This window comes from Nomascus leucogenys, chromosome 9 (assembly GCF_006542625.1).
Source record: "Nomascus leucogenys isolate Asia chromosome 9, Asia_NLE_v1, whole genome shotgun sequence".
Taxonomy (NCBI): domain Eukaryota; kingdom Metazoa; phylum Chordata; class Mammalia; order Primates; family Hylobatidae; genus Nomascus; species Nomascus leucogenys.
Genome location: NC_044389.1, coordinates 90266497 through 90285402, shown reverse-complemented (window position 1 = coordinate 90285402; position 18906 = coordinate 90266497). Strand labels below are relative to the sequence as shown.

The window sequence follows — 18906 nt, the reverse complement described above, 5'->3', positions numbered from 1 at the left end:
GTCCTTCTATTTTTTTACAAACGGGCTGGGATCTTGCTCCATATAAAAAGGGAGGAAGAAAAGGACCTTCCTTAATCACCTGAGGCTGGCCTTTGCTTTACCACCAAAGTCTTTAAATTACTTGGTGGCATGGTGATATGTGGAGAAACAAGCCTATAATTGGAGTTCCTGAGTTTAAAACCTGGCTATGATTTGAATGTGCCCTCTTCAAAAGTCAGGTGCTGCCAATATGATAGTAGTGAGAGGTGCGGCCTTTAAGAGATTAGGCCATGAGGGCTCCTCCCTCATGAATGGGATTAAAGGCTTTTATAAAAGGACTTGACAGAGAAAGTTCGTCTAGCTTTCTTCCACCTTCTGCCATGTGCAGACAGCCTTCTTCCCCCCGGCAAGACACAACAAGTAGGTCTGCACCAGACACCAATGCTGGTACCTCAATCTTGGACTTCTCAGCCTCCAGAACTATGAGAAAATAAATTTCTGTTCTTTATAAATTACCCAGTCTCAGGTATTCTGTTAATAGCAGCAAAAAAAAAAAAAAAAAAAAAAAAAGACTAAGACACTGATTTAGCCACTCACTCACTGTGTGACTTTGGGTGAGCTATGAAGCCTCTATGTCTTGGTTTCCTGATCTGTCATAAAGGTTAGTAACAAAGGTACCCACCTCAGAGAACTGTTGTGAGGATTAAAGAAGTTAATGTGTTTAACGTGCTTAGACCAGTGCCAGACACGTGAAGGTGCACAAAGCTTGTTAGCTGCTATTTTACTCACTACACTTGGTGCTTCTACTTTCTCCTGAGCCATTAAATTCCTAAACTCTAGTAATATGGCTTATTTCAGTCTGTTAGTGCTGCTATAACAACATACCAAAGACTGGGTAATGTATAAACAACAGAGATCAAGATCATCAGCATGTTCAGTGTCTGGTGAGGGCTGTTCTCTGCTTCCAAGATGGTGCCTTGTTGCTGCATGCTCTGGAGCAAAGGTCCCCAACCTTTTTTGGCACCAGGAAGACATGGGAGACAATTTCATGGAAGACAATTTTTCCACCGTCTTGCAGGGAAGAGGGGATGGTTTGGGGATGATTCAAGTGCATTACATTTATTGTGCACTTTATTTCTATTATTATTACATTGTAATATATAATGAAATAATTGTACATCTCACCACAATGCAGAATTAGTGGGAGCTCTGAGCTTATTCTGCTGCATCTAGACGGTGCCATCTGGGGATAATGGGAGACAGTGACAGATCATCAGCCATTAGATTCTCACAAGGACACGAAACCTAGATCCCTCACATGCACAGTTCACAATAGGATTCATGCTCCTATGAGAATCTAATGCCACTCTTGATCCAACAGGAGGCAGAGCTCAGGCAGTAATGCAAGTGATGGGGAGCGGCTATAAATACAAATGAAGCCTTGCTAGCAGCACACATCCTTCTATGTGGCCTGGTTCCTTATGGGCCATGGACCAGGAGTTAGGGACCCCTGCTCTGGAGGGGATGAGCACTGTGTCCTCACATGGCAGAAGGGAGAAAAGGCAAAGTTGGTCTCTCAAGCCCCTTTAAATGGCACTAAGCTGTTCATGAATACAGAACCCTCATGACCTAATCACCTCCTAAAGGCCTTATCTCTTAATAGTGCTGCACTGGGGATTCAGCTTCGACATAAATTTTGGAGGGAACACAAACATTCCTATCAGAGTAGCTTCCTCCACCACCACTGCTGCATGAAATTAGATACAGTTGGTCCCCTCTTTATCTGTGGTTTTACTTTCTGTAGTCTCAGTTACCAACAGTCAACTATGGTCCAAAAATGTTAAATGGGAAATTATAGAAATAAATGATGCATGTTTTAAATTGCATGTCATTCTGAGTAGTGTGATGCAATCTCGTATTGTCCTGCCTGGGAGGAGAATCATCACTTGGTCCAGCATATCCACACTGTAAACTACCCAATCCATTAGTCACTTGATAGCTGACTGGGTTATCAGATCAAAAAGACATGGTATATATAGGATTTGGTACTATCTGCAGTTTCATGCATCCACTGAGGGTCTAGGAATGTACTCCCTCTCCTCGTAAGGGGGGACTACTGTAACTTATCAATGGTCTACTAAATTGCTAAAGTCAATGCCTGTGCTTGGGCTTCATCTTCTACAATAGCCCTGCACATTGCCAATAAAAGTTTCATTTTTGAAACTCTTCAGTTTCTTATCTGTCTGTTCCTTTTAGCCATATTAATTGACCTCTCTTGATCTTCTAAGCCTATAAACAAGGACATCCTTCAAGGTTCTGTTTCCAATATAATTTCCTTCTGAAATTCCAATCATTCTCATACTTCCAACTGTGCCTGAAACCAAAATAATCTATCTAAGCTGCAGTCATCACCTTGACCCTAAAATCAATTCTCCTTGGCCTTCATTAATGGCACCACTATTCTGTAGGTCACAATTTTCTGGACAACACTTTTTCCTTAATCCCAACCCTTAACTGCTGTCCAGAAATGTTCTATCCATTATTCAGGCCCATTTCAAATGCTACCCTCTCCATGAAGCCTTTTCCTAAATGAATGTACTTTCTATTTTGAAACCTCAGAGCTAGATTTTTACTGCTCTTATTGTACTACTTTACACCAAAGTAAACTGTGTCATTTAGATCTCTGTCTAATCTCTGCTCTTAGATTTAAAATCCCTTGATGGCAGAAATTGATTTGGTCTTTGTATCCCTTAGTACTTATCACATGCCTTGAATATGATAGCTGTTCAATAACTGCTAAATAACAAATGCTTTGGATGGTAGTAACCTGATTCTGTAGTCTTCCCCAGCCACACCACATGTCTCCTTCCTCTGTGCTATCTCATGGCTCTGTGCCCTTGCTCATGTGGTTTCCTCTGCCAGACATGTCCTGCTCCCTCACTGCTGCTTCATGGACTTCAACTTACCCTTCATAATCTAACATGGACACCACCTCTCCTTTAGTGAAACTTCTCCCAACCCTTAGTAGAGGTAATCACTTCTTCTTTGTGCCTCTAGTGATTTACAGATACAGCAGATCTTTTGTGCAGGAATTCAAATACTGAAAGAAAATAACTGGGTGTCGCGCTGGTGTGAACCACCAATGGCTGCTCAGTTATGTAATGGCAGCCCAGTCCCCAGGATGTGAACAGAACAGAGAAATAAAAACTTAACTGGTTATAGACTATTTCATGTCATAAGAATCTCACTGATTTCAGAATAAAACTTATTAACCAACCAGAGCATAGGAGAAATCCCAGATGTGAAAGATGAATCATACACTTGAAATAGAAAAGCTAACCATACCAACCTTTTCTTCTTTAAAAAACTGATATGTAATAGCTGTACATATTTTTGGGGTACATGTGACATTTTGATACCTGCCTAAAATGTGTAATGATCAAATCAGGGTACTGGGATATCCAACACCCTGAACACTTATCTTCTCTTTGCCAACACCAACTTTAGATGATGAAATCAAGATAGTACAGAGAGACCTTTCAAAAGTGCTGTTGCATCATCCACTTCAGATTGTCAAGCTGCTGTTACCACAAATCCCATAGGGTGGTTAGGGTGGTTAGGAACACTCCTATCTGCATAGGGTGGTTAGGAACACTCCTATCTGCAGGCCAACTAGAATTTCCAGTAAATTTCCAGTAAATACAAATTCCATAGAATTTCCAGTAAACACAAATTTCATAAACATACAGGCAGTACAATGTATACATGTATCTTTTTTTAACATAAGCCTTTTTAATGTCCCTTTTTCCTTAGCGTAAGATATATATACACACTATATGTCATATCACATCTTAAGTATTTAAAAACCATACTTTAAGGTAAGGTATGTAAACTATTATAACTTTCATCTGTTTCAGGTCAAATCCCAGATATGACAGGTAGGCTGTCTGTGCCATCATTACAATTAGTTGTTCATACCTGTATTTCTTCCACTACACAGTAGGTTTCTCAAGAGCAGCAATCACATCTTACTTTTTACCTGGCCTGATGTCTAGCACAAGGGAGATATTTCCTACTCATGAAATGAACACTTGAATGACAGAGCTATTTTTTCATAAGCCTCAATTTGTAAATTATTTTAGAAATAAGTTCTCAAGAAGTCATGACTGGTTTTGTTGGTAGAAACCTTTATGACAAACTTTGTGTAAGCTTCAAGTTACTTTAAAATTATGAGAAATCACATTATTAGTTTGAAAAGGACAGTAAGAAAAAAAAGGAGCTAATAGCCAGAGTCTTTAGTCAATTACTAAGTGGAAAAAACGCCACAAAAGTCTCTCTCTGTTATTTTGGTGAGCAGATTAACTGCTTTCTAGTACTGGTGGTTGTGATGCTAGGTAAAAGGGGAAATGTAGGGCAGTTGCTATGCATTGCCCAATGCAAGATCAATATTCTTTAAGTGGTATCCAGCCCTGTGATTTCAAAATGGATGTGTGCTTAATTCACTCCAACATGTGAATGTGTCTTATACCTTTCATCCAAGAGGCTGTAAGTAAGGCCAGAGGCATGCCAACCCTGTGTCTGTGCCTGTCTGTGAGGGGCACATGTGTGAATCAGGTCAGAGATGGCCACAGACACACAAGCTCACTGCTCTCCAACACAGGTTTCTTCTCTATCACAGAAGGGAAACTAACATACCCAACTTCTCAACTACTTTAAGAGATTGGCAAAAGCATTTATTGTTCAGGTTTATTAGCTACAGATAATCAGGATCATCAATTTTGAGAGGAGGAAGACAACCCAGAGATCATTCAGTGTGGTGGCTCTCAAACGTTTTAGCCATGAACACCTTTTTCCATAAGAATGTATATTGAAGACCAACATGTAAAACAAAGGTCAGAGAAGGAAACTTTGCTAACCTTCCAGGAACCATGAAGGAGATTCATGAAATCTCTAATGTCCATCACAGTATAATGTTAAAAACCTCTGATCTATTCATACCCATTAGGATGGCTATTACTAAAAAAATAGAACATAACAAGTGTTGGCAAGAACATGGAGAAACAGGAACCCCTGTGCATTGCTGATGCACTGTAAAATGGTGCAGCTGCTGGGAAAACAGTACAGCAGTACATCCAAAATTATATACCCCAAAATATTGAAAACAGCCACTTGAACAGATATTTGTACAATCATGTTCAAGCAGCAATATTCACAATAACCAAAAAATGAAAGCAGCTCAAGTGTCCATTGATAGATGAATGGATAAACAAAATGTGGTCTATGCATACAATGGAATATTACTCAGCTGAAAAAGGATGGGGATTCTGGCACATGCTACAACATGGATGAACCATGAAGATACTATGCTGAGTGAAATAGGCCTCTCACAAAAGGACAAATATTATATGATTCCACATATATGAAGTAACTAGAATAGTTAAATTCACAGAAACAAAGCGGAACAGTGGTTGCCAAGGGATGGGAGCAGGGAGAATGGGGAGTTGCTGTTTAATGGGTACAGAGTTTCAGTTTTGCAACATGAAAATAATTCTGGAGATGGACAGTGCTGATGATTACACAGCAATGTGAATGTATAAGGCCACTGAACTGTACCCTCAAAAATGGTTAAGAGGGGCTTGGCATGGTAGCTCACACCTGTAATCCCAGCACTTTCGGAGGCCAAGGCGGGCGGATCACCTGAGGTCAGGAGTTCAAGACCAGCCTGTCCAACATGGCAGAAACTCGTCTCTACTAAAAAATATAAAAATTAGCTGGGCGTGGTGCCGGGCGCCTGTAATCCTAGCTACTTGGGAGGCCGAGGCACGAGAATTGCTTGAACCCGGGAGGCAGAGGTTGCAGTGAGCCAAAATCACGCCACTGCACTCCAGCCTGATGACAGAACGAGATTCTGTCCCAAAAAAAAAAAAAAAAGGTTAAGAGAGTAAATTTTATGTTATGTATATTTTACCACAACTGAAACAAAAACAACCTATAATTAGCCAGGCGTGGTGGCACATGCCTGTAATCCCAGCTGCTTGGGAGGCTGGGGCAGGAGAATCACTTGAACCCAGGAGGGTTGAACCCGGAGGTTGCAGTGAGCCAAGATTGTGCCACTGCACTCCAGCCTGGGTGACAGAGTGAGACTCCGTCTCAAAAAACCAAAAAGATATGTCATACATATAGGCAATAGTGTTCCATCTGAAATGCAGTTCTGTGTGAGGTACTTCTGTCTGTGTCACTTACTCCACCAAACTTCCATGGCTCCTCATGATCAAATCAAGCTCAAATTCTACAAATGGCATGCAAGGCCCTTAAAGGACTGGGATTCACCTCCTCTCCAGACATACCACTCACTATTGCCTCATGCATGACAGTCTTAACACCACCACAAGGCCAGTAGCTCCCTACATCTGCCTCTCAACTCCAGCCCTTCTCTTGGCCTCACCTTCTCCCCAACTTCACCTATTAACTAAGCCTAAAAATCGGCCGGGTGCAGTGGCTCACACCTGTAATCCCAGCACTTTGGAAGGCTAAGGCGGGCAGATCATGAAGTCAGGAGTTAGGGACCAGCCTGACCAACATGGTGAAACCCTGTCTCTACTAAAAATACAAAAATTAGCCAGGCGTGGTGGTGCACACCTGTAATCCCAGCTCCTCGGAAGGCTGAGGCAGAAGCATTGCTTGAACCTGGGAGGTGGACACTGCAGTGAGCCAAGATCGCACCTCTGCACTCTAGCCTGGGTGACAGAGTGAGACTCCATCTTAAAACAAAACAAAACAAAGAATCATTTCCAGATAGTAAGCCTACTCCCCAAGATCCTCTCAGCCCTAAGCTAGATGTCCCCCCACGTGCCCTGTAACATCCCTGCATCTGTGTACCACAGCACCTACCAAACTATGTTATAGTAATCTGAACTCTTCTACTGTAGGCTCCTGACCAAATGGCATTCATCTTTGTACACTGAGAACCTAGACCCTGCCTGGCTGTGGCTGGCCCTCAGGGAATGTTGACTGAATAAACACATTTGTTGGTAAAGTCAAGATGAGACCTGGTGGCTCTTTCCACTGCTGTAGCTGATGGCCTCTCCTCATAACGTAAGCTCTATTTAGAAAATAACTGCAGAGAAACAAGTACAATTCATTCTCCTGAGTCATGCAGTAACACCCAAGTTACCGCCAACTTTCTGGGATGGAGAAGGCAGTGGAGAAGTGAACCACAAAAAAAGAAAGGCCTTCTTTTTCTCCTTTCATAGACATCTGTTATTTTTACAACAAATGAGGAGGACTCTTCCTGGCAGTTTAACTTGAGTGACCATAATTTAAATCAACCCACTGAGAACTCATGTTTTATATTACAGTGACCTACACGCTGGTAAGACCTTGAGGACAAGCAGTCTGCAATGGAAAAAAAATATTTGAAGGCTATGTCCTTAGCTCCATGACTTTTCTAGGCCTGGTGGAAGGCAGGCTTAGCTAGAGAGGAAATATTTTTAGACACGGGTGCTTCAGTTGTAAAAATAGGCTAAGTGACTAGCACATGTGTCAAAGCCCCAGAGTACTCTGACCACAGGACCAAGTAAACATGCCAAGCAGAAGCACACTGGATTTATTTATCTTTGTAGATGTATCAAGAAGATTTGAAGCAGCTTTCTCTGAAGCACAACTTGAGTGGTGAGTCTATGAGACCTACATCAACTGGCATGGTGACTGGTCTCCCTATCATCTCCTTCCTCAACAGTTCCACTGGATGTCCCATGTGCCCAGACATTACAAGGAGGGCCACCGTTTTCATCCTCTCTCCGGAAAATCCCAAAGTTATGCAAACTATCTACCACACATGATTTCTGACTTTCTCAAGATCCCCAGAATAAGTAGACTGAGTCAGGGCTCCCTGAGGCCAACTGCGCTTCAGAGGCTGCAGCGCCTTAACAGCAAGTCCTGCCTTTTACGGTTGTCATGGTTTGATCCAGAGAGGAAAAAAGTCATACGACAGTTGCATCTCTCAGGGCTGGCATTTCTGAGTTTATGATTGTCTCTGGTTGTGTAATGTCTTGAACTCTGCCATCAGCACAAGTTGTCTTCCCTGACTTCAACAATTAGCAAAAGGTGTTCTGTTGAGGATGTCAACCACCACCACCACAACCAGCTGGTTTGTTCTTTTTTTGTTTGTTTTTTGAGAAGGAGTCTTGCTCTGTTGGCCAGGCTGGAGTGTAGTGGTGTGATCTTGGCTCACTGCACCCTCTGCCTCCTGGGTTCAAGCAATTCTTCCAGCTCAGTCTCCTGAGTAGCTGGGACCGCAGGTGTGTGCACCATGCTCAGCTAATTTTTGTATTTTTAGTAGATACAGGGTTTAACTTTGTTGGCCAGTCTAGTCTCGAACTCCTGACTTCAAAGTGATCCGCTTGCCTCAGCCTCCTGAAGTGATGGGATTACAGGCGTGAGCCACCACACCTGGACTGGTTTTTTCTTCAAACAGTTAAATTAATTGGCCAGACTCCTTTATTAGACTTCAAATTTTACATTTCAAAAAGTATTTCTAAAAGGCAAAGAAAGTGTGCACCCATTTTTAGACTAGAATTGTGTTACATAGTTTTTTTTAAACTCAGTAAGTGTGTAGGTTTCATAATAACCCAGATAACCTCTCCCAGACTTCTCACCTCCCACAAATTCTGAAAAGGTAAAGGGATAACCAGACATGTCAACAGCATGGTTATATTTAAGAATCCTTGGAAGATGTTGCTATGATGGACACTTTCCGGGTAGAGGAGAGTTATAAATCCAAATGTCTCTCTAGGAAGACTAATATGACAATGTTTGCCATGATGAGTGGGCTTTTTCTTTTAGTTTTTGCTGAAAGGACCAATTAAGAGGCTCCCATGACAATTCAGGTTAACACACCTGGTCTAGGAACTGCAAAGGAGAGGGCAGAGGAAAGAGCTCTCCCCTGACCGAAAAGTTACAGAGCCTTTTCTGGTATGGAGACACTGATTGTGATCCCATCTTCAGAGTACATGTGGCTGGAAGAACAACTGCAGCAACAGGAGGGGCAAGCTCTCTGGAAAAAGCTGGAGGGGTAAGAGGGAGGGAACATAATGAATTAGATCTTGGCAGGTGAGTTTGAGTCTGCCATGGGCAGAAGGATGGCAGCACAGCACCCTGCTGTAGACGACCGGCAGGCAGACTAACTTTGAGTCCAGAGCTAAGGAGACGTCAACCTGGGATGTACTGATTCCAGAGAGCCACAGAGGAGCCCCTGCCATGGATGCCACACTTCTCCCCACAATACAGCACACGCCAGAGGTGCAGGCAGAACTGAATTCAGGCTTGGGGATTTACAGGCAGCAGAACAGAAAAGAAACTCAAGTTCTGGCCCCAGCTCTGCCTCCGACCATTGACCCCAGGAACCATCTCTGCAGGGGTTATTATTATAATGGTCACATGAAATTAAATAAATCAAAATTATTTGAACAGAATAAAGTGTCATATTTTGTAGAGTGGTTTTAGCTCTTCGAAAGCCAGTAAATGGTACACTGAGATTATGTTTCTCAATAACCTACATAAATAAGTCTTAACATCTTTAGAATTGCTAGAACTCCCTATATCAGAACTCTTCCGACAGTGAAGACAACCTAAGAGAAATCCTCACTAGATCAGGTCTGATGGGTCTATGTGAAAGCAGCTAATATTTATCAGACAGTTACTATCAAATACACTAATGCTATTCTAGGAGCTTGTATATTAGTTCATTTAACTTTTACAACTGTGAGGTAAGTCTCATTATTCCCAGGTAAGTAAAGAGGCAGAGAGGAGTTAAGTGATTCGCCCGAGGTTCCTAAAGGCAGGATAGGAAGGCTAGCATCTAAACCCTGGCAGGGACCTCATAGCCTGTACTTTTGAGATTAGAATACCACTACCAGAAATAATAACATCATGAATATAACAGGGGGAGCCACAGAGAACATTCACATTATCTTCCTGTGGTCCTAGTAGAACTAGAGAGTGAGGTGTGTGTGCCTACCACAGATAAGGAAGAGAGAAGGGAGAGGGGAAGAAAGAAGAAACTCAAGCAAGGGGCAAGTGACTAAAGCTGGAGGCAGGACATGGCAGGAAAACGCCAAAACCTGACTAAGTACCACTTCTGCTCTAAAAAATGTCCAAACATATCCCATAACATTATTTTCCGCTGCCTATGAGCCCTACCTCTTCTACCCTCTGGGAATGACAGTATCTCCAACCTCACCTTAAGTCCAATAACTAATATGCTAATAGAGGGTGGTTCTACATCCCAGTACCTCAACCAAGAGCAGAGAACAGCCCAACAAAGATAAGCAACAACTCGGGAAGTGGGGGGAAAACTTCATAACAAACAGACACATCTCATGCCCTTCAGCAGGAAGGTAACAACTGGGAGTACAAATATTCCCTCCATAAGGAATAGTCAAAAGGAGAGCTTACAGCCAGGTAACTGTGCCAGTCTCCTGTGATCCTGAAACTTCTCCTAGGCGTCTGTACTGCTTTGCAAGCAAAGCAGTACTGTACTGTACAGCTCAACAGAGCTGTACTCACAGTAGAAGAGAATAAAGCTGAAAAAATACAAAACAACTCTGATCACTCTTTTTCAGCATGAGGAAATGCAGATTGGGGGCAAGAAGAAGAGATGAGAGATCAAAGCCAGTGTCTGGGGAGAAGCTTTCAGGTCTACCTGAATCCTTATCAAGCATGGTAAAGTCACACAAAATGCCTGCAACGTAGCAGGCTCTCCCTGCCCTTACTTTGTTTTTAATAGCCAAAGAAGCTCTCTCTAGAAAAAATACGCACTTTCTGCTTTTTAAAAAGGAGAAAGAAAAAAATAAAGCAAGCTTTGGAAGAGAAGAACCTACCCCCAACCCCCTTTAAGATGCAAACTTTCTCACTTCCTCAAAGAAGAGTAGTGCACTAAAAAGAAGGCTGCACCAGAGAGCATGTAAAGTGTCTCAAGGAGGACATCTGAAGTGCCCCGTTCCCAGGGAGCCCACCGGTTCCTCACAAGTAATCTAATGAAAGCTATGCATTCTCTCTGGGCTCCTCATATGAAAAAACCCAATGTATGAAGCAAAGCCTAGAAAGGATTCAATACTGGAGAAATGCACACAGCTACCAGCTTTCTTCCTTTCTTGTTTTCCTCTTTATAAAGCGAAAAAACAACTTGTTCCCTACTCAAGGCTCATTTAATCCTATAAGCTTCTTTGCTGGCCTAAGTATCCAGTGAAGATAAATTAGCAATCAAAACCAAGTCAGAAGTGTATAATAAGCAAACATGTGAAACAAGTTAACTTTAAATATTAACCTGCAGTCTAAGGGATTCTTTTTTTTTTTAATTTAAAACAAACAAAAATGACAGGCAAAGTAGATACTCTCGGAAAATACACATGTACAAATGGCCTGTGCTCTGATCAAATGTAATTAAGCACTGAACTTGTCTTAAATTGCTTAATTGCTTGAGAAATGCATCAGGCTCCCACAAAATCTATTTAAATACTTTTTCATCCTTCTGAGCACAAACTGAAACACGTGTTTAAAATGACAAAACTATTAAAATTATAAGCAGAACTGCACCTTGACTAACATTAAAACTACGTCAGAAAGTTCAAGAAAATTAAGCTAATGAAAATCAGTAAGATAACCTCGATACTAGTTTGTGATTGTACTTTTATGGCTTTACTAAAGTTTAACAATAAAATGGGGGGTAAGTAAAAAGTGTTCTCCCTCCTTTCAGAGGTCCCTGAAAAACATACCCGCTGCAGCATCAGCGGGTATATGCATTCAAGATTAAGCAAGATGGAACAGGGAATCATGACCAATATTCTCCATCTAAACATTACAGGCCTACCTCAGCAGCTATGATCAGGATGGGAGTGGATATGAGGCAAAAAGGGCAAAAGGACAAGGACAACTGCAATGAAGATGATGATGATTATTTTTATTTATCTTTTTGAGACGGAGTCTCGCTCTGTTGCCCAGGCTAGAGTGCAGCGGTGCGATCTTGGCTCACTGCAACCTCCGCCTCTCAGGTTCAAGCGACTCTTCTGCCACAGCCTTCCAAGTAGGTGGGACCATAGGCGCATGCCACCATGCCTGGCTAATTTTTTTGTATTTTTAGTAGAGACGGGGTTTCACCATGTTGGCCAGGCTGGTCTCGAACTCCTGACCTCAGATGATCTGCCCACCTCAGCCTCCCAAAGTGCTGGGATTACAGGCTTGAGCCATCATGCCGGGCTGAAGATAATTATTATAAAGGCAGCTAACTTTCTGTGAACTCTTATTATATGCCAGACACTGTGTAAGTGCTTGACATATGCTAATTCATTCAATTCTCTCCCTACGGGGCCAGTACTAGTATTAGTCTACTTTAGAGATGAGAAAACCGAGACACAGAGGTAAAGTAACTTTCCCATGTTAACACAACATGAGGCAGAGCTAGCATGCAGACCATCCAACTTCCTATACTGAACTGTAGCCCATCTGTACTCAAAACACATCAACTAATTCGTCTCTGGCATTCAATAAGCAAAACAGATTTACCCTATGCCAAAAGCTGTTGGTCCAAGGAGCATAAAGAATGAAGCAATACTGCCTAGAACTGCATGCTACAGGGTAGAGTGCAAAACCAGATCAGCTAAACCACTGCAAAGCATTGCTCACAAATGTTTTACAGGATCAGAGCTGTCAACTAAAGTAACTGAGGTTTTTCCAAACTGTGTTACATAAGGATGGAACTACTGTTTCTTATGGTTGTCCACTTTATACATTTCTGGTCTTTATAACCTTTCAGAATGACCGTTCCATTATGTGTCCAGCCTATGGCATAAATAGCTTTTTTTTCCCTTAAGTTTCAAAAGGTACTCCCTGGTCCACCTATTTAAGAGTTTGATTGACAAGCACAAGCCTGTGTTCTCCATTAATGTCAATCATTTCTCCTTACTCCTTTGTCAGGTGAAAGCTCCAACACCATACCTCTAATTTTATGTATTGCCCCTCTGCCTTTTAATGCAACACAACATCCATTTTTGGCTAATGATGGATGCAGCATTCAAAGAACTAAGTACCCTGATTTTCTACAAAAGTTGAAGTGATGCTTTCTACTTAGTTTCTTATCCTTTTCCACTGCTATCTTCAAGGACACCAGCTACAAGTTTCTGGATCCATTTCCCATAATGTTCCTGGAGGCTGCTTAAGGCCCTAATATTTTGTTACTAAGATGTTGTTAAAACGTTTTTAAAAAACACATTGTTCTATTCCTGCTCACAACAAATCTCACTCTCACAACCTTGGGAGAGTTTGGTGGAGCCTGGGAATACAAAGTACTCAAACTAAACTTTCTCTTGAGTATAACCTGTGGAACTCTTAGGTTAAAGGGAACTCCTCCTCCCAGTCCACATACAACATAGATTATGGGGATACTATAACCTAGCAGCCAGGGGATCCACAAAATAAAAAGGGCAATGTATGTCCAAAATTATGGTCTCAGAGAAAATGGGAGACTGTAAGAAGTCATATAAATAAAACATAACAGGGATATAGCTTTTAGAAGAAAATGCAATCAAATAAAAACGCTGTAAAAAACTTGCCAAGGAGAAGAAAATTGAGATATATAATACCTAATAGTAAAAGGTTTTTTATGTTTTTAAAAAGCAAGCATGAAAGCGTGGACTTGGCTGGAAACAAGACACTGAAAAAGTAAACTCTCTCATGACTGTAGCCACAGTAGTACTGTCCCCAAGAAAAATTAGATGACTATAACCGCCTCCCCCAACAAACCAAGTTGCAAAAGACTGAAATGCTAAGAATATAATCAGCTAGGATACGAAAACCATGGTTCTCCAATGTGAGCTGAAACGGAATAATTAAAAAAAAAAAAAGTACAAGCATTACAGTAGCCAGGTAATCAATCACTCGCACAACTGAGCCTGAACCACAGCTCAGCAGAACAATGGAAAAGCCCTGAAGATGTACAATGCATAAAAGACTTGTTCCGGCTGGGCGCAGTGGCTAACACCTGTAATCCCAGCACTTCGGGAGGCCAGGCGGGCGGATCACCTGAGGTCAGGAGTTCGATATCAGCCTGATCCACAAGGTGAAACCCTGTCTCTACGAAAAATATAAAATTAGCCGGGCGGGGCGCCTGTAATCCCAGCTACTCCGCAGGCTGAGGCAAGAGAATCGCTTGAACCCGGGAGGCGGAGGTTGCAGTGAACCGAGATCGCGCCATTGCACTCCAGCCTGGGTCAAAGAGTGAGACTCCGACACACACACACACACACACAAAAAGAGAGAGAGAGAGACAGAGACTTATTCCGCTGCAGCGCCAAAATCAGAACTCTGCACAGACGGCACTATTTCAAAGGTCAAAACCAGGACCTCAGCAATCTTCCATTAGGTGACTTTACAAAGTGCTACAAAAGTCATGACTATTACTATTCTTTACAACCTAGGAAGCGAAGGAAAGACCGGGGAGAGCCGGGAGGCCGTTTAGGAGAGAAAACTACTTTGACAAAGACTGCACAATTACAGAATAAAAATCAAAAATAACTGATAAAATTAAAACTGATCGCAGTTCATGTCTTTGGCAGCAAACTCCCGTTTGAGCCGAGCAGAACAAACGCGTTATGCCTGAACCTTGTGCACATATAATTCTTTCTTCTCTCGCACGCCCCGCTTCCAAAATGCTTTCACCGCCACTCTCCGTGGAACCTTCAGCGGGCCCTGGGGGCGGCCAGAATTTTCCAAACGAGGAAACTGAGGATCGGCCCAGAACCCTGAATTTTGAGGGGAGTGAGACTTGGGCCCTCACAGGCCCAGACGCGAGATATTTCAACTACACCGGGGAGGGGCGGGGTGAAAACTCCCGGGTGTCGGGCTGGCGCAGGCCCCTCGCGGCCGGTCCCGCCAGCGCTTCCACCTCAGGGTGGGCGGCCATGCGCGTGGGCACGCTGCAGGGAGGGCCGCTCACCTGGGCAATGCCGGCGCCCATCAGCCCGCCGCCGATGACCGTCACGTGCTTGACGATTATCTTCTTGGCCGAGGCCGAGGCGGTGGACGAGGAGGACACGGAACGCATGAACTGCCTGGTGACGAAGGCCATGGTGTGGTAGCGGCGGCGACAGCGAGGAGACGCGGGCGGGGAAGACGCGCGAGGCGGCCAGCCGCGGAAAGCCAGACTCTGGGGGCGGTGACCTACGCTGCCCTGCCGCCCGCGCGCCCCCGGCGTCACCGTGACGTCACAGGGCGGGGGCGGGGCCTCGAGTCCCGCTCTGCCCATTGGTCCGGGCTGTAACGCCCCAGCGCTGAGCGGGTATACAGGCGCGGGCTCGCAGCTGTCAGCAGCTGCAGCCCGAGTGAGCGCGGGCTTGAAACCTGCTGAGCAGCGGGACCTGGCGGCTGGCGTTCTGGTGTGGGGCCGAGAACAGACCATTCTTCTGAAAAGCCACTGGCCCCTTGTTCAATGAAGTGAGTGGTGTTGACTCTGTAATTGCTATCCTTTGATGACGTGTGCATATCTAGGCTCTGAAGAAATATGTGCTGCTTGGCTGTGTCGGTAATGGACCCAAAATGTGCACCGTTGGTTGATGTCACCAAATTATCAACTCGGGATTATTTTAATCCCGTGGACAGTGATTGTTTCCCCTAAAAGAGAAAGAAATGCAGACTGCGAACACCCGAAACAAATGTCTAGTGACCCATGAGTTACAATGCAAAAATCAGGCTCAGGGAGGGTAAAGGGAGAGTTGACCTTTAGTTACCCATCTTGACGTTGGACGTCTATCAGTGCAGTGAACATGTGGACTGTTTAAGGTCATAGAGTAACCTTTGTGGAATAACGAATACTATTAGAAAGCATAGGAAAGAAATGTCTTGTCAAATATATGGAAGACTCGATAGCAGCTTGGCCAATCTTCTCACTCAGGTGAATACTTTCTAATTACTGTAACTTAGTGATATAGGATTCTTATTAATTTATTTGCTTTATGTTTAAATATTGTTAACAAGAAAAACTTTAAACAAATTAAGTTTAGCAGAGTTTATTTGAGCAAAGAAAGCATGAATCAGGTAGTATCCTGAGCCAGTAAAGGTTCAGAGAGCTCCAGCCCCTAACAGTGGGCAAGCCGCATTTATAGATAGTATTTTTTGCAGCCTGTAATGGGCTAAAAGCTCCGCTGCGGTGATTGGCTGAGACTTGGCCACTTGTTAGAGGAACATACTCTCAAGTTACATTGCAGTTTATTTACATATTAAGTTTGATTATGCTTTCCGAGGTAGGGAGGCAACTTTAGGCCAGATTTAATTTAATAACAGTTTCCTCCTTTGGATCGGCCTCTCAGTTTTACGAGATTGACCAGAACCTTGTTTTGTCTCAGTATGGAAGTCACAATGTCAAATTAGTTGAGTGATTATACTTTCTTCATGTTGTTATTCTAACTGTAATAACACCATTTGGTATACAAAGGATGGCTGCATAGAGACATTGAAGACTCTCGAGGGGAAACAACACACATCAGGGAGACTGTTATGGCCACGAGAAGGAGTATAGCAATACACTGAGGTACACACCTTAATAGGAGTCTCTGCAAACTGAACTGATCAAAATCAAACAATTCAAAGTTCAGGCAATAAAGATAGTTCAAAGTATTTGAGTCCAATTGGTCATAGTCTAATTTAGGGCATTATGGCGATTAAGGACTGTTAGAAATGCTTGTTTCTTGGTGCTGTAAAGAAATAGCACTTGAACATAAATTTAATTTCTTTAGCAAGGCCATTTTTGCTTTCTGCGGAAAGAGTACACTCGCCAGCAGTTTTGCCACAAGAGTACACCGAACAAAGGAGGCAGGGTCATTTATAACCTGAGCATCCACCTTACTGTTGTGTCTGGTTTCCATTGCCTGGAACGGGACTTCACATTCCGTATTTGTCTTGATTGGCTAGCAACTTAGAAATTCTTAAAAGAGGCAAAGGCAGAGGAGAACAAAGGAAGGAGGGAGTAACTTGTGGAATGCTGAGAAGGGAAAAACACCTCTAAATAAGGAAGAGGAACAGTCTATGACCTAATGCCCACTTGGACCAGTATAAGCATGCCAGGGCAAATATTTAAGCTAAATTGTGGGAGCTAAGAACATAAAGTACATTGATTTCTTTATTACAGCTAGCAGATATTTAAGAATGTTAGCACAGGTCTTTGAATAAATTTTGCTTCTAAGAGAGGTTACTATTTATTCTTAATTAGATGAGGAGGAAAGTCTTTGAAGAGGAACCTCTACTTTACTTTTTACAAGGACCATAGTTCACTGAATGACCTGATTCAGCCTTATGGCCTGATTTAAAGAGGTATCCATTTTTGTAGTTAGCCTGGTAACACAAGTTATAATAACCTGGAGACCCGCTAAAGAAGCATAAAGATTAGAAAAGTTTGGAGTAGCCTAGCTTGCCTTTCACTACTCAGGATGCCTACAAACCAACCATTAGCTGCTCCCATAAATGTATCATGTGTTCCTTTCCCCTGAGAAGTTTCCTTAATATATTCAGTGGCAATGTTTAGAGAAACAGCAGTATCTGCCATCTTTTAAATTAAGTTTTCTGTAGTAGTAAAATTAGAGGAAAAATAAGTGCAACATTCAGTTTTATTCAGCACCATGCAAAAGCCCCCAGCATGAGCAAAGAGGAGATCCAAAGTTGTGTAATGTTCCATGAAGTGTGTTTGTTGAACACAAATGTTTTGATCCACTGAGAACATTTGAGTAGCTTCTACCCTCTGAACCCCTAGGAGGTCTGACTGGCTACAAATTCAAGATTTTCCCCAATTTACAGATTAGTTTCAAATTCCATACAACAGGCACCCTGCTAATGCCAAGAGTAAGTTCCAGCAACTCCATTGGAACCTTTCCTCAGTAGAAACTAACTTATCTTCATCTATTTTTAGGTTGGTGCTTCCTTTGATTATTGACTGCTTTAACCTCTGATTATGAAAGGTATTATGGGAACTTTCAGGGAAGGCTATTGGGATGTAGGAGCGAGCCAGGCCAAATAGCAAGATCTGAACCAGTGAGGAAACAACAGAGAAGGCAGATTATACACCGACCCGATATAGGCCCTCGGGGGCTTGAAAAGAGGGCCACTTAGTGGTGTTTGAGCCAAGGTCAGTTAAATTTGTCCACCCACAAGTTGGCATAGCTCCTGAATAAAATCCAGTGGTGAACTTACTCTTCTGTGGTCCCTATATAGCATGTTGTAAGGGTGCAAACCACTGGATCTAGTAAAAAGACTTTGCTAGATTTAATCCAGTGAAATCATACAAGCAATTATTTGTACCCACATAGGTAGTCCCCAGCGTCTTAAGTATGCAATGCCTGGAAGCACAAGATACCTTTTGCAGGCATTACTGTGATAGTTTTTTTTTAACTTTTATGTACAATTGACACATAATAATTGTACATATTTATGGGGTACAGTGTGATATCTCAATGCATGTATATGTTGAACAATGATCAAATCGGGATAATTATTAAATAATATGTCACTTTAAACATTTATCACTTCTTTTGGGGGATAACATTCAAAATCATCTCTTCTAGCTATCTTGAAATATACAATACATTATTATTATTAGCTGTAGTCATTCTACTGTGTAATAGAATAGCAGCTTTTATTCTTCCTGTCTAACTGTAACTTTGCACCCATTGACCAATCCCCTCTATCCAGATTTTTTATATTTGGTAACAGTTTGGTTATTAACTGGAAAGATCAAGATACTATTTTCAGCAAGTGTAGGAAGGCAGGTAGCAGTGATGTGTAGCATATCAAAGATAACCTTTCTCTCTTTCCTTGGGGTTGCAGGGTGACTGTCATTAGGAACACAGAGAGGCATTAGCGTTAATGTAATTGTTTCCAGATTTTTGG

The 18906-nt window shown here is 42.5% G+C and overlaps 1 protein-coding gene across 2 annotated transcripts in view; it reads right to left on the bottom strand.

Annotated features, from left to right (window-relative positions):
• Window positions 1–15244, bottom strand: part of HADH (hydroxyacyl-CoA dehydrogenase) — a 48077-nt gene extending 32833 nt beyond the window's left edge. For both annotated transcript variants that reach the window (XM_030819196.1, XM_003257730.4), the window contains exon 1: window positions 14969–15244. In XM_030819196.1, the coding sequence (XP_030675056.1) occupies window positions 14969–15100 (132 nt within the window). In that variant the 5' untranslated portion in view covers window positions 15101–15244. The remainder of the gene's footprint in view (window positions 1–14968) is intronic.
• Between the last annotated feature and the right edge of the window lie 3662 nt (window positions 15245–18906).